At 41.2% G+C, this 16361-nt stretch overlaps 1 protein-coding gene across 3 annotated transcripts in view; it reads right to left on the bottom strand.

Annotated features, from left to right (window-relative positions):
- The window catches only part of LOC122772432 (ephrin type-B receptor 1-B), a 142019-nt gene that overhangs the window by 37345 nt on the left and 88313 nt on the right, over positions 1-16361 (bottom strand). For all 3 annotated transcript variants that reach the window (XM_044030487.1, XM_044030496.1, XM_044030504.1), the window contains exon 5: positions 11777-12112. In XM_044030487.1, coding sequence (XP_043886422.1) covers positions 11777-12112 — 336 coding nt within the window. The remainder of the gene's footprint in view (positions 1-11776; positions 12113-16361) is intronic.

The following is a 16361-nucleotide window of genomic DNA, read 5'->3' as shown; positions in this document are numbered from 1 at the left end:
AGAACATTATCCACACAAATAATTGCAAAACCTAAAATTCCATTGAGGCACACACATCCTACACACTGTAGCAGTCATATCCTGCACACACTCTAACAGCAGAGCTTCCACTTTCATTTGTGTCCAGGTAGCAAGCTGAGTCAAGGCTGATTATAGTCACAGTCAGGCATATTCTGGCATTGCAGGACCAAAATGAGTCAGCTTCGGCCAAGATATGGCTGCCAGATTGGGCTGTGATCTGAGGGTGTGGACCTAGGGTAAATATAACCTTCAGTTCGCCCGGGCTACCTGTCCGCTATAATCTTCAGATGCTACAAGTCTGGCATTCGTCCGGCAACCAGTCGAGTTGGATGTTGTCTGGTGGTGGGGCTGAGCAATTTTGGCGACCAAAGTAAATTATGGGAGCACAGGTGTGGCTCTGAAGAGTGGATACAGATGACATACAGATTTTAAATGATGTTGCAGTGAGCCATAGACCTATTAAAAAATGTAGGCGGGGAAAAATGATGCTTGCATTCAATGAAAGTGAAACTTGCCAAACTGATCCTTATTCTGCGACAACCTAAGGAATGTGATACAGTCTGTGACTATACTATAAACCAAGTACAAGTTACTTTCTGTACATGAACTACATGCTACATTAAATAAAACCCTTTTGACCATAGTACACCGTAGTATTGTGTAGTAATAGTAGTAGTACTAGTATTGTGGTTGTTTTGGCCCAGCTGCACACTCTGTTCCATTCTTCAGCCCCACTACACCTGCACCACTGCACACAAATGGGCTGTCAATTAACACAGATGCTCTGCAGTTTCGTGCTCATTCCAATCTTTGTTGTCCTCTGCACTGTCATTCCTCCATCATCCACACTCCTCCTCACTTACCACTAATAGGTTGTGTTACTGGACAGATGGAAGACATCATCCACATATTTAAATTCCATTCAGAAGGAGGGAATTGCCTGTCCTCACTGTAGACACTGTGAAGGTCTTTGTAACACGACACCGTGTTGCTATGCAGATTTGTTCAAACCTGGACTCAAACCAGTGGCACATGGGATCAGATTAAATTATAAATCAGGAATTAAATTGAGGGAGTGGGTGAATTAAATACCTTTTTATGAGAATAGGTGACAATGTGCATTGCAGAGTCTACCTACCTGTCGTTTCACGACTACAACACTGGCAGATTTTCTCCCACCTCATTTTCTGACATTCAGAAAATCCACAGCTGTCACGTCACATCAGACTCTGTCGAATTATTTCAATACCACAGGCTTTCTCCTGTGCAAGGAAAATGTAAATATTCCTGCCGCTCATTTTTCTACAACTATTTGTTGTGGGTAATAATATATAATACAGGGAATGCTGACAAGTTCCTAAATGTCACAGACAGCGCTGGCCTGGCCTGTGAGGAGTTCAGGCTGTGTCTAATGTGTGTCTGTGCAGACTCAGCAGCAGAAAACCTCAGCAGGGATCACTGCGATCCCCTGGCAATCAACACAGCAGGTCTGGAGCTATTGTAGAACTACTAGAACCATTTCACTGGCTAACATGCTAAGCTAATCAGAGCCTTGGTATGAAAGACGGGTTTTTCTGCCAGAGTTTAAGAAGCTTTAGTTATTGCACTACTAAGATTTCTTCCTTTTTGAGACTAAGGCTCAGTGTCACTTTCACACAGGATTACGTGTCTCTTGCGTTAGAGTCTAATTTGCCCTTTTATTTAAGTATTAAATCTTATGTTTTCATCATTAAGGATGTTAGATACCAGCTGTAATTACACCATAAAGAGGGTTATGCAGAATATGAAATAAAAATACAAATATCAGCTTTTATGTACAAATCGAAAATGACATTCAGTATGTGGAACATGCCTGGCATCTGCCGTATAAACTTTATGATCTCCTTCAAGGTCATAAAGGGATGAAATCTTCCGTTTAAGGATGAAACTAAGCAAAATTTACTCATCAAACCAATTTGTGAAAACACAAGTACGTTTGATTAAAAACTGATTCCACGGCTGCTCGTATAAGTTCAAAGCCTCCAGGGCTTGTAGCACTGGAAAGGAATCTCCACCCCCATATCTGCAGGCATAAAAACAGCTCCACTCAAGCCCAAGCGCTCCATTTTATCTAATAGCCTCTTGGCTCTGGGCCTTTTTGCTGTTGAAGCTTAGTCATTTCTCCAACTGGTCTCCACTCACCATCTTTCTGAATAACCTCTATTAAAAAGTCAGCAAATGGCACCCTCTAAAGCTAAACTGTGCTTTTATAAATATATATATATATATATATATGTACAGTGTAGAACTCCCTCAGTGATTATTTGATTTCTTTTCCCTCTCCCCATACTTCACTCTTGCATGAGCGCTAGGTGGTTCCAGGAGTTCTGTTCAGGAGGAGAAAAGCCCTTGACCTTTTCATTACTTGTGGCTGGTTGTAAATCCTGTTTTGTGGGAAAGACATTCTATGGTCATGATTAGGGTAAGTATTTTATCATTTGAGTGTTGGGGAAATTACAGAAAATTAAAATGTAAACAAACTGAGGGGCTCTGTTTATCCTGTCAGCGTGAATGAATACTGTTCTGTCTCCGTCCCCTGGCTCTCTCCTCTTGCCCTCCTTCCCTTCCTCTCGCCCCCCCCCACCCCCACCCCATACACTAGACAGAGAGTGTGAGGGCTAAGCTTCACCTCGGTACACTTCAGGCTTTCTGCCTCTCAAGCTGGTTCACGCTCCACTGACCAGGTCTAGGCCTGTCTGGGCTGCATTATCAATTACCGGCCACAGGCACACACTGTTCCTGACAGACCCAAGGGAGAGGCACTCCACACAGAAATTCCTGCAGAAGAAAATGGGGTTTAAGGAGGAGCAGTGTTTCCAAATGTGTGCCGTCCTGCTTCCACTTTAGTTCTTCTTTAATCTAGAGAACTTTTCAACATACTTTCAAGTGGAGACTAGTGAGTATGTATATATCTGTATTGAGGTTAGTTAGGGTAGACCTCAAAATCATAACCCACATATCTGAGCATTATGGGCGGGATTAAGGATTAAAACTATGTCAATGTGGCATATAGGTGTTGATACTTGTAAATGCCATGGGTGGTTAAATTCACTTCACACCTTACAATAGTATCAAGGAAACCCAAGAGTTTCGATAATGAGAAAACACTTGGCTACAGAGGAGAGAAAAACATAATATAACACCGCAGACAAAGGTCAAAGGTCCAGTGTGTAAGAACTTGTGATATCTAATGGTAAGACTGCAGATTGTAATTAATGGCCCCTCCGCTCACTCATCTCTCATCTCTTTCCCATGCGTATCGGGTAACTACGATGGCCCCTCCACCTCAAAACGCAAAGAAAACACTCTGGCTGGTTTGTCCGTTTGCCGAATGCTATACTTCATATAGCAAAGTACTTACAAAATGTTTATTCTAAGGCTAATATACACCTATACAAGCATGTTTAGTACTTCCAAGTTTCTCCGTTGAGACAAAAATAGCCCGAGCTAACATTAACACAATGCAAAAGTGAGTAAAATGAAAAGTTTTTCACATCTTTTACTCATAAAACTTGTTATAACTGACCGAAACACAGTGCAGAGCAGTGTAGGGCTTTCATTTTCTTTGAAGGAAGTGACTTTGACTTTGTCGACTTTTTGTCAGTTTTACTTCTTTCTTTCAATCCCAACTTCCAACCGTTGTTGTGGGAACGAGCCATGTATCTCAGATGCACTGTCTGACGATCAATGGATATTTAGCTCTCGAAATTAGTAACAACAAAACAAATATATTTTATGGGTGAAGTGGCCCTTTTAAGTTCTACCTTTATTTTCACACATAGTGTCATTCCCCCGAGTTTAACAAAAAAAAAAAAAAAAAAAGATGAAGAAACTGGACCAACACCAACCCTTTTTTAAGCAGAAAAGCTGCAGAGCATGTGCACGTGTGTGTGTGTGTCCTATGTGTGGAGAGCCTGTCAGAGACAATGTGTTGTGCCTGTATGAGGGTGAGGTTCAGTCCAATGAAGCACTGCTGTCCCCTCCAACTGCAACCCCCACTGTCACCCTGGGACGATGATGCTGACAGTGATTGGTGACTGTGTCCTGCACTCCTCTCTCCACCCTGTATCTCTCCCATCCCCTGCTCCTGTGCTCCACTTTTATCTGGCCCCACTTGCTGCCCCTGGCTTTTAATGCAGAGCTTGGTTCACCATTAATCAAAGTCAAAACCTCCTAGTGTCTGGCTGAGACACAGAATGAGAGAGAAGGGGTTGAAAAGGAAAAGGGTGACAGAGAGACAAAAAGAAAGAGAATATGAATGAACGTGACCGAATAATATGAAAAGCTTCTTTTGTCTTAATCTATGGTGGAATACAAATGAGTTAGGGCATCATTTGGCACGTCTGGCACAGACCCTCTGTTTTTACTATTGTACCTACATTGTACACTCACCATATTTCATGTGCTGCACTTCCATGAATTTGGGTTCATGAGAAATGTTTTAAAGAATGACTCAAAACGAATACGATTTCAGGCCCTAGTATGAGTGAAAGTCCAAAAAAAAACTATTAGACAAAAAAAGCCCTGACTAACAACATTGTCAACAGTGGTCAACAGTGGACAAAGAGTCCTCCCGAGCCACAGCCAAAATGACCAACAAATATATGAGAATCAATTAGCCCAAATGAAGAAAATCTCATTGAAATACAGTAACATCTTTTTAACGCATTGCAAAATAAACAATATACACAACAGGAATTCCAAATGTGCAACTGTCTCCATCTCTTGTCAATGCAGCCTCATTCTCACAGTGAGACTCGTGGAGTAGACCGACGACAGGCAGTTGTCTGTTCTTAATGCTGAATTCCCAGCTGGAATTGAATGCCCTGCCTCAGTCGCTCTCTGTAAAATGGACATTTAGTTGCACTGTAATTGTTCAGCTGATTTTCCCACCAAAGGCCCATTCAACTCTTTGTACAGAGAAAGAACACCACACTATGGACGGATCTATATATATATATATATATATATATATATATATGGAGACTTTTGCAGCCACATATACAGTGGCCTATACAAGTTGAATTGCTCTGTCTCTGTGGTGCACATTTCAGACACTGGCACACTGTTAAACCTTACGGGGCTTCGGTGTCAGTGATCGGGGAGCAGCAGCCTTATGTGTTGTGCCTCTGTCTAAAGCATATAGTTTAACAACCACCCACCCTATTAGTGGGGAGCTCAAAGGGCCAAGCCGCCCATGACTACATGTTCATGGGTCTTTCGCAAACACCATAAAGAGGGATAAGTTCAGCACCGTGGATTTCTGTCAAGAGCCCATGGTTGGAATTATTTTCAGAATCACATTATACATGGAGGACAGTGTGGAGTGTGAAAAAATACACAAAAAAGAACCTGAAGACTGTTTGAGCATTATCATAAGTCAGGACATTTAAAAACTCATCCTTTACTTTTACTTATGAAGACCTCATAATAATTGATGAAGAGGCTCAGTAGCCTTCAAAATCACACTTTTTGTTTTTCGCCTGCAGCGAACACTTCACATTTTGGGTTCAGGGACAGGATCCAACATTTATGAGAACAGGCATCAAATGAAAAGAAAATGGCACTTGGAGAGGAGCCTGAAAACCCATGTTAGATGATGAAACTCGTGGACACCCTGGTTGTGATACAAAGAGGCAGAAGTGAGTGGGAGGAAAAGAGGCAAACCCCGAGAACACAAATGGAAAGGCTCGGTAGGCTGTAATCTGAACTGGCATAATGAGTAGTGTCTTAGATACCCTCCACAGACATTTTTGCCTAACATCTCATCTGATTTTAGAACCTCACAGAGTGCAGGTCTCTTTAATTGATCTGGTTGTTTGGACTGAAGTCTACTGCTTTGCATCCCAGTGTCTTGAACGCAGCCTCCGAGGTTAGATTCGAGGTCAAGGATGTTGATGTTTGCATTTCTGTGGAGAAGCCACTTCAAACAGTGCAGCTTAGTGGAGGAGGATTGTTTGTAGATATCCTTGGCATTCTGCGGTCTAAGGGGTTGTTGGCACACAATCTAGGTCAAGAAGGCTGTGCCAGTAAGATCGCGGAAAATGTTGAGCATCAGGCGTTCGTTAAAGCAGATTCTCAAGATTTATTTTTACTTTTTCTTTTGTCATGCATTGTGCACCATCCCACCCCCACAGACACACACAAGAGAAGACAAGATTTGCAAAATGTTTTAAGAATAAATAGTTGTGGATGTAGGTTAGTTGTCCACGATGGATTATATAAGGAATCATGGAAGTCTGAAGATGCTCACCACATTTCATTAAAGTAAATTTATGACCCATATCACTACCATACAGTTGTATTTCTGTGGTTGTTTTGCATTGTAAAATATTCTTCAGAGTGACAGAGACTTTCTTCTTCCCCATTAAAAAAAACATCCAATATCATAAAGAGACATAAATTGGCCATTTTCAGCAGCTAACATAGATAAATATGACTAAATGCAGGCCAGGCATGAATGATAGCTTATGAGGTGGTAGTATATATCCTTTTGCGTGACTGGATCTATACTTTATGTGTGTGTGTGTGTGCATGTATATTCGGGAGATGGCGCGTGAACTCTTAAATCACAGTATTGATCAGTCTTTTCTCGAGGACACACAGTAGGATCTAGGACAGTTAAATGGCCCCTGTGGTGATTCACACTAAATCCCTTCAACTCTGTTCCCACCTCCATTATTCCCTCCTCATCCACACTTTTCCCTCCTCTCACCTTTGTCATCTCATGGCCAATTTTTACCACAAGCTGTCAAAACTACTCCTAGAATGGAAACCCTTGTGATTTTTTTTTCTTTATTTCCTAGCATTCCACACAGAAGCCACAGCAAGCACAAATGCCATGGCTCCATTAAGAAAGAAACAAACTTTTTTGTTCTTTCCTTAGTAATCTGACTTAAAGGACTTCTTTGATGATGATCTATCACTTCTTACGGTACTTATAATAGGATAATAATATACCATTACCTTGGTCAACACTTATACTCTCACAGAAATCATCCATTTATCCCTGCAAATCCTAAACTTGGTGTTGTTTTGAGCTGAGAAGCAGTAATATCCATGTAAGTAAGTTACCTGACTGAGCTCTGGCTCTCTCTGCAAATTCAACATCACAAAAGCTGCAATATTTTCTTGTTTTTGTTCTTGGCCTGAAACAACTTAACACACTTAGAGTTTGGAAATGGATCAACTATTCTTTTAAGCAGAGATATCCTACATGAGATGCACATGGCCCTCACTTATGTTATAATTGCTAATACAATTTCTTTTGATATTAAGCTGAGACGTATCCAGTCACTTTTATTTCCAACAAGGTTGGGCAAAATGTAACAGAGAAAAAATTAGCTACTCGTTGCGCGCCCGTTGTAACAGCTGTGCTGAGCACAGCAACACATGACACAAACGGTTCACCCTGAAAGGCCGAGTCAAGGGGGATTTGGAGGAGAGTGTGAACACAGATGTGCCACATTATTATGGCTGCAAAGCACTCCACCTTCAAAATGACAAAACTGTGATGAAAACATCCTCACGTTATTGCTAAGATAACTGACTTCCTGCATATTTGTGAACTTGTGCGTTCCCTGATGCTCATAAACATGGCCGTGCGACATAAACAAAGAAATCTGTCTATTGTACTGGCAGTCTTTGGCTCCGCCATGAATAAAGCATTATGTGAAATTAGGGTTGTGCATTGTTCATCTGTTAAGTCCAAACAGTGCCAGCCTGTTCTTTTGTCTAATAGTTAAGACCCCTCATCCAATTGTGAAGTTTAACAGAGTTGTTTCAAACTTTATCATAAACACCTGCTTGACTGAGCAGATTTTCTTTCACCAGTGACTTGTTAATTAGCAACTTAAGTCAAAACGTTAACCCTCTTATGAGCATCATTTATTTTGATTTTATGGCTGTAGAATTGTCAAAAAATGAGTGAGTGCTTCTGCCCCTTTTTCCAAGATAACTTTCACCTTCAATATCTGGCAGTTATTCAACCGTTTAGGAATTAGCGGGTGAATCTTGTCTGTGATTGGACGGCTGTTCTGTGGAAGTCCTGAAGGGCTAACGTTATGACAAGTATATGGCCACAGTCCTATTCTCTGCTTTCCGGTATCCTTTCATCCATCTTCGACCACTTTATCCTCCACATTAGAGTCGCGGGGGGTGCTGTGCCAATCTCAGCCGACATAGGGCGAAAGGCGGGGTACACCCTGGACAGGTCGCCAGTCCACAGTTTATGAATTTTCTAGATATCGCAAGTGGTCTAGGAGTTATGGTCATGAGAAGTATGCATGCCAGATAACAGAAGGGTTAAATCCCCAAACACACACACAATCCTGTCCAGCATAGACATAATGCATTACATAGCCTTAACCTTAACCATCACAATGAAATGCCTAAACGCAATTCTACCTCTAAAGCCAAGCTTGAACCCTAAAAAAACACTTGTCCTCACAAGGTCAAAATGTCTTCAACGATAGGTTTGATTCAAAATCAAATTACAACAAAATTAAAACCCTACATTTTAAGGACCGTTTCTTGTGGTCCATAACTAACAATAACCCTTTCTTTATACTTCTGCTTCTCCAGTGTTTCTTTCCAGCAGACCCCTGAAAGTAGGAACAGTGCAATTATCTGGTTACAAAGGGCCACGCAGGGCTGGACATATGCCTGGCAGATTACTGGCAGATACCTCATTACCGCAACTGACTTCAACAATAGGCCAGAGCATTGCTTCTTCTACATCTATCTGTCAAGTGTGCTATTAGCCTGTCAAACGGGGATAGCCAGCACCATTAGGCCACCTTGATAATCAGACCTATTTACTCCCTCATTTTCCTCTCCGTCACTAGCCATGCAGCCTGGTCAAAAAGGCACCTGTTTTTCTCTTTCCTGTCCGTCTTTACCTCCAATTTCTCCCTTGAGTCATCCTCAGACAATGGCAGGTTCAGATGGGCATCACATTCCTCTCAGAGTCCCCGTAATCAAATCAGGTATGCCATCCACCAACAGGACCAAATTAACTTTAACAAATGCACTGCTGTACAAAAGAGGGAAAATTGGGCTGAATGAGAAGTAGCTCCATGCCACAAAATGAAATGGAAAGGTACGTGAGTAATTCCGGGTTTATTTGTTATTATATATTTTGCCATTGGATCAGAGTTTGTACTTAACGACACGCGATTTTCTTTCTGAACATAACTGAGAACATGGCACTGCTATCTTTTTTCTTGGGCAGCCAGCCAGCATGAACTCAACTGACAGCCTCTTTCGCCACATTGCAACTCCACTTCATGACTGTTATTAGGTCCCACAAGCTCACACTGCCATTTTCACAGCCCACATCACCTGCAGCAAGACAAAAAAAAATATATATATATATATATATATATATATATGTATATATATATATATATATCGAAGAGAGCCTCATTTAAATTTTTCACTTGGTCAATACTTGTCCCTTGATATGTGCTTCTGTGTACAAGTCCAAGAAACACAAGAGCATTAAAAGCAAAGACAATATCCTCGACCTGTCATTTCCATTGGCTAGGCTCAGATCCCATCACAGGCTTGTGCACAAATGTATGCACACACACACGCAGAGAAACAGACAGGAGAAGGGGAAGAGAGAAAAATAACAGGATGAAGGTTATTTTCATTGACTGGGCTAAGATCCATCACAGGCAAACAGAGAATGCACACACACACACACACACACACAAAACCTACACAAACAAAACTGAACAGAGATAGACAAGGAGACAGAGGACGGTGGGAGAGAGAGGAATATTTCAACTTGGCCTGAAAACAGCAGCTGTTCAAAGATCTATCTTTGGTTCGCGCTCCTCTCGTCTGACATTAAATTAATGAACAGTGAACGGAGTGTTGAACATGGATAGTTTTACAACACGGAAGCTGGAACCTGTAGATCGGCGTGTCTTTGTTTTTGTTCTCAGCAAAGCTTAGTTCAGTGCAACAAAGAAATTATGGCTCACACCGAAATCATATGCTTAGTATTACTCCAATATTTAAAAGGGGCAGAATAAATAAGATTAAAGCAACACACCGCACATTTGGCTGACTAATATCAGCCCCTGTAGCTACAAGAGGTAATTAAATAGTTTGGGGCTCCGAGTCCAAGCAGTTAAACAGTTGTTATGCGCAGAAACAAAGCCCATCACCAAGAGTTATCTCTGACTGTACTGAACTACATATTCCTCATGAGCCAGGCTTTTCCAAACCAGACGTACTGCCACTGTAAATAATGTGCCTCTATTTTAGTTTCCTCGCTGAACGTCAGAGATGGATGTGGGTGTGTGACTGAAACTGAAGCACTCTCAAACTGGCTGGAGCTGATCCTGTAGTTCACTCAGCTGGGCTCTTATGGCACATAAAAGTATCCGCACACCGAAATCATAATGTATGCGCATTGTGCAACAGCAGGCATTTAGGACACAGGGTGAGAATGAAAGGAAGCATTTTCCCTGTTACAAATCAGTCTCTAATCTTGATTTTCAAGTTGTAATTTTTCAGGGGAAATGTTTGCATAATGTTCCTTTATATTACTAGTTCTTTCTGTAAGCCTGGGATATTTGAACTGTGTGGACACTTTAATTCGGTGAAATTCCATCTGTTTAGATAACTATTCAGATAACATGTAGCATTTGCTATTTCAAGGTGCATCTTATAGCTTGGCCTCCCCTCCTTGTGTATTTTATTTGGCTCCGTTGCCTTTGTTTTATAAACGTATACATGTTATCTGGTATTTTAATCTTTGCTTTATTTATTGGTTCCAACATCTAACTCCGTTAGATTGTATCTCTTTAATTGCCGAGCACTTTGTGACCACCTTCTGTGACTGATGCTGTATAAATAAACTTTGTATATATAAACTTTCGCGATACGAATCTGAAGATTTAAAGGTGGATTTCAAACAGGATGTGGCTTCCTTGGAGTCAGGGTTATTGGCATGGCTCAAAATAGAAAACAACTCATGATTGTCTATTTCTTATACTAGAAATAATTGTACAGACTAGACCAATAATTAGTTTTCTAATTAGAATTTGCAATTTGTTGTCTGAAAATGATTGAAAATGTAATGTGGTTTTTTTCATGCACATCTCTATCATCAGATTAGGTGTTTAAATAGACTACAAGTGTTTTTTTATAAGGGAAAGCCATTTTCACCAAGGTCTTTGAAAGAGAACATGCATATTCATGTTGTCAGGATTCTCAAAATCCTTGATTCAATTCGATTTGTTTCTCAATATTTTTTTCTCTTTTACCACAGACGGGTCTGCCATTTGTTTATACGAGGATCATTGGTCTTATGTCATGTTAACTGGGTTTTTTTTTTAACTCCCATTTCAAATGTCTACATGTTGTCGCCCAAATCAGCAGTTTCCATGGTTACTATTAGTTGGCAGCAGCTTCGAGTTAGCGGGAGGAGGTAACGTGTTGTCAACCCCAACCACAAATCATTGATTGCACATTTGCTTTTGAATCAATACTCGATTTGCTGAATGGATGGATGGATGGATGGATGGATAGACCAGGTGAATCTATGTTTACCAAACTAAACATGTTCTTCCATAAGATGGAAAGACAGGAGCAAATTAAAAATGACAGCTCGATTATGAGTATGATTTTACTGCGACTGGGTCAGTGGAGATGTCATCTACAGCACCACTACAATATCATTATATAATCAGCCACTTACCAGCCTGATTTGTAGTAATGTCAATGGAGACGTGCTGGGCGGGATATGGGCTCCTATTACTGACTCCGTTGACAGCCTGTATCTCAAAGCTGTAGAGAGTGTGAGCCAAGAGGTTGCTTATGAACACCCTGGTCTCAGTCAGACCCAGCTGTCGCGGGATGAAATCCACGTTGTCGTCACAGTGGGAGCAGGAGCGCCGGTCAGTCCGACACTTCTTACACACTATGTTGTAGACGACGTCTTCGCGACCGCCCGTCTCCCTGGGAGCGTGCCACTCCAGGATCACGGAGGTTTCATTCACAATGGAGATCACGTTCCTCGGGCTGGACGGCACACCTGTGAATGCAGAGATGTGATTTAGGGCAAAGACAATTTCTCGTAATCTTTCATGCAAACATACTGTGTCGCTTATGAAGTGGGAAGAATTAAGACAATGAACAGCATGTAATAAATGTAAGTGTTGCTGCCTCGGAGCAAATTTATTTTCTTTTGTCAACATCAAACCAAATGAGATCATACAGCGAATTATTGTGTCTATCAAACACAGAATATTTAAAAATAATAATAAAAAAAAAATGCAGTACTGCTTGTTATGTTATAATTAGTCTTATAAAAATGGAAATTCACACTCCCACTCATTCCCCCACAGCCCACAGCTGGAGCAGAAACTCAAAAGGCACAATATTCGGCAAAGCTACTGTTGTGCTTGAGTGGTGGCTAAATATTAGAAGACAGAGGTGTGAATTGTGAAAGCCTGCCGCTAATGGCGGGGTGGAAATTAGCTCAGCTGAGAACATCTGTCCCTTTCTTCGCAGACAATGCAGTTAAAGCAGCAACCGCTTAGGTGGAGTAAGGCGGAGAGTCTGCAGAGCTGAGCTGGTACCAGTTTATGCTCCATAAAGCCCGACCTTTATCATTAAAAGGCGAATTTAAACGGACTCTTCTCAACCACTGTGAAACCGGAAATTCACTCAACTCTATACAGAATTACTCATCTTTTGAGTCTTTCTTCTACACTTTTTTTTTTTTCTTTAATCGACAAGAATATACTGTATATGACTACAAGAGGAATGCATATACATTTTAAGCACATTATGATGGAGTACTAGAGTGTCCCCTTTCTATCGGCACAGGGCAGATAGTTACTTCCGTCAGGGCAGACATAATTAATCATCGTTGCTATAAAGCCTTGTGGGAAAGCCCTGGGGTGCTGGGACAAAGTGACAGAAAAACACAAAGGTGAGCGAAAGGCACTGTTACTGCTGGAAGCATATCTCAGCATCTGAACAGCAGAGAGGTCGGTGACAGGACGGGCACGACCTTCACTGCGTGATGATTACGGTCTGGCTGTGAGAACAGGTATGGTGCTCGGAATGGCCAAGGGATGCATAATTATTCATCATTTACATTAAACCCTTAAATGGACAAAAGACAACATAATTTGGTCGTGTGTATTGTGGGAGTATTTGTCGAATACTTCCACCACTCGCGCTCAACGTTCCATCTGCTCCTGCGACACAAACACACATGCCGGAACTATTTTTTTTCTCTATACATCCTCAGCCACACTGTCTATATCAAAAATAAATTAAATTTCTGTCTGAGGTGTGAACCACATGCCTTCATCCAAATGACTATACGGCTACACAAACACTTTGCAGGGACAGCACAAAAAATCAAATGTGACTGGCACTTAACCAGTGATTTGCAGACTATTAGTGTAGCCGGCGGCTGTTGTAATTTGCCATAGAATTTAATTTGGTTACTTAAAGGCTCTCAGCTTGCTGTCATTTATCCCACTATCAGATTAGAGTAGGTGCTTTTACTTAAGTAAAAAGGGTAAGACATCACGTTCAAGCACAGTAGAGGCTCGATATTTGATTAATCCGAGTTGTTAAATCAAAATATAGTACACGAATGTCCAGTTCTAAAACTCATCAGTAATTTACAATGTACAACCTACATTAAGGTTAGGAAGCAGGGACAACAAGAATGCACACGTTTCATTTTTGTTTTTTTGTTGACATTATATGACTGGATATTATGGATGTACAACGATAATTGTTCTCCTTTGGATGGGGTGGGACTGTGGGAGGAATAAAAAGATAGGGGATAAATGGAAGTGATCTCTGCCATATTGCACTGTTGTGTAATCACTCCTGTGAAAGTAAGTTAATAACTAGTATTAAAAACACCAATGGAATAGGGATAAATTCAAGAAACATCTGCATACGAGCACTAGAAACTACACAGAAACTAGTACAAGCTAATACATATCAACTTCTTGCATTGATTTTGTGTAGAATTCAAAATATTTTTGCAACTTCCAAAAGTAGCCCTGAAAGTCAAAAATCAATACTACACATGCGACATACCTTTGTAAAATGAACATGTGGTCAAAAACGATACTTAAGTGGAGCACGGTGGAGCAGTGATTAGCAGCACTGCTCCACACAGCAAAAAGGTTCTTGGTTTGATTCAGTTTGGATTGGACTCATGTCTGTGTGTGGAGTACATCAATAAATGCACACTAGAAATCTTGTAAAAGCATGACGTGCGTCATCTCCAGGGCTGTGATATAAATCACAGCAAAAAGGAATTCAGGGCGTTCACATTTTAGGGCCCCCTGTGTCCCATTATCTTGAATGGGTAAATATGCATACTTGCACATGTGTATACTATATATGTATGAAAAGACACTCAAGGGAATGTCTACTGCTGCTGCTGCTCTCAGGCGACTGCGACAGGTGGTCTTACAGACGAGAACGTGTAACTGCTCTGGCACTGAGAGGATTTTTCTTAAGGTGCCACTTGTGCTGTAAATTACCACAGTCCAGTCCTCTCTCTGGGCTGCTAAAACAAACAGTGCCCCAGTGTCCAAAACAAGCACTACACATTTTTTTCACACATTCACCCACTGAATGGTCTGAGGCCCGACACTTCACTTCTTTCAAGAGTTTGTTTTTATGATGCGAAACGGGCCTTGAGGGACCAGCAGAAAGGTCTCTAAGTGAAGATACTGATCACCGCCCGAGGAGCGAGTAAAACGATAGAAGGGTTGTGTGGGTCTGTGAGACATAACATTAAACGTGTTTTAAGGACTAACGCGGTCTTGATGGGAAACTGAGGGACTCATAGATTGACTGCGTCACTGTGTTGTGTACACTGTGCAGCTTGGGAAGCACGGATGAACCACAGTGGCTTGTTTGGGAGCATGTGGAAGTGTGGAGGCTTTTTAAATGACTATAAAATAATGCACACATTACTTTTCTACTGTATCTATAACATGAGCAAACATGACTTTGCATTCATAAATACTGAGATGTAAAAGAGAAGAGATTTTTTTTTTTTACCATAAATGCATCCATTGTGTCCTCTGAGCCAGTTGAGTGATTTGAGTAGGTCATATAAATACCCTTAGCTCCATTTACTACATTACTTAAAAGAAAACTGACTGCTGTGCTCTGGGAAACACACTCAACTGACTCCAACACTGACAACAGATTTAGTGTGTGTGTGTGTGTGTGTGATTGAGGAGTAGAGAAAAAGAACAGAATTTGTATGCACTTTGATGGCTCGCTCCTCTTTCTCTTTGAAAGAGAACAAGAAGAAAGGAGAGGCAGAGTATAGGCGAGCAAAGGGAAGAAAAAAAAAAAACCTAAATGATGAGGTGAACGGAAAAATGGACAACCCCATCCTTTCAGGAAGGAATTTTGATGGGTTTTGTGTGTGTTATGGGGTGTCGTGTTTGACAGGGATTTAGAAGGTTTTCAAGGTATAGGCCACATACTGTATACGTGCGTGTGTGTGAGCCACAAGTATCATGAGCCAGTGTGGTACGAATCAGGAATGTAGAAGTCAGAATCATCCTGTTTTTCTTCTCATCCACTATATTTATTCAGATTCAGTTACAAGTTTTTCCCCATGAGCTTCTCAGTGGTTGGCAGTGTTGTTTTCGAAAATGTAAACACACGTACCCAACATGCTTTTACATTATTTATAACACTGGATTGTGCCAGTCTGCTATCCCTCATTCATTTAAGACTAACATCTCAGTCAGTGTGCTTACATGCATGTTTAAAGTCAGCGTTTAGTTAGACTAAGACAATAATTCGGTTTTGTTAATGTCAGGACTTTGTTTCAGCTGTTGTTGTTTTTTTAAAGTGCTTTATAAATAAAGTTGGATTGGATTGGATATAAACATATTAGTCCAAATAAAATCGAGCTAGTCTTAGTCAGACTAATATACCTGGATAATGGGATTCATAGTCCTTATTACTGCATGTATACACTTAGTCGGACTGGAGTCAGACTTGGCTTTCCGCGCATGCACCGAATGTAAACGTACTGACTGATTCAGCTATTATTGTGCTGCGTCCATTCCACCGAGGACCTGCTACTTTTCTTCACTATTCCTCACACTACAAAGCTCCATCAGTGCATCCCCTCTCCCCTACAGAGCAATCAGTGCTGGTTTCACTGCCTGAAATGAGTCAGTCAGTCAGTCTCTTCCTCCGTCTCAAACACAGAGGAAAAACCCACTCACCCAGTATGTTGGAGTTGACTGACTTCCTCCCCCTGCATC

Source organism: Solea senegalensis, linkage group LG1 (assembly GCF_019176455.1).
Source record: "Solea senegalensis isolate Sse05_10M linkage group LG1, IFAPA_SoseM_1, whole genome shotgun sequence".
NCBI classification, from domain to species: domain Eukaryota; kingdom Metazoa; phylum Chordata; class Actinopteri; order Pleuronectiformes; family Soleidae; genus Solea; species Solea senegalensis.
The sequence above is the reverse complement of the archived record's forward strand: the minus strand, read 5'-3'. Positions and strand labels throughout refer to the sequence as shown.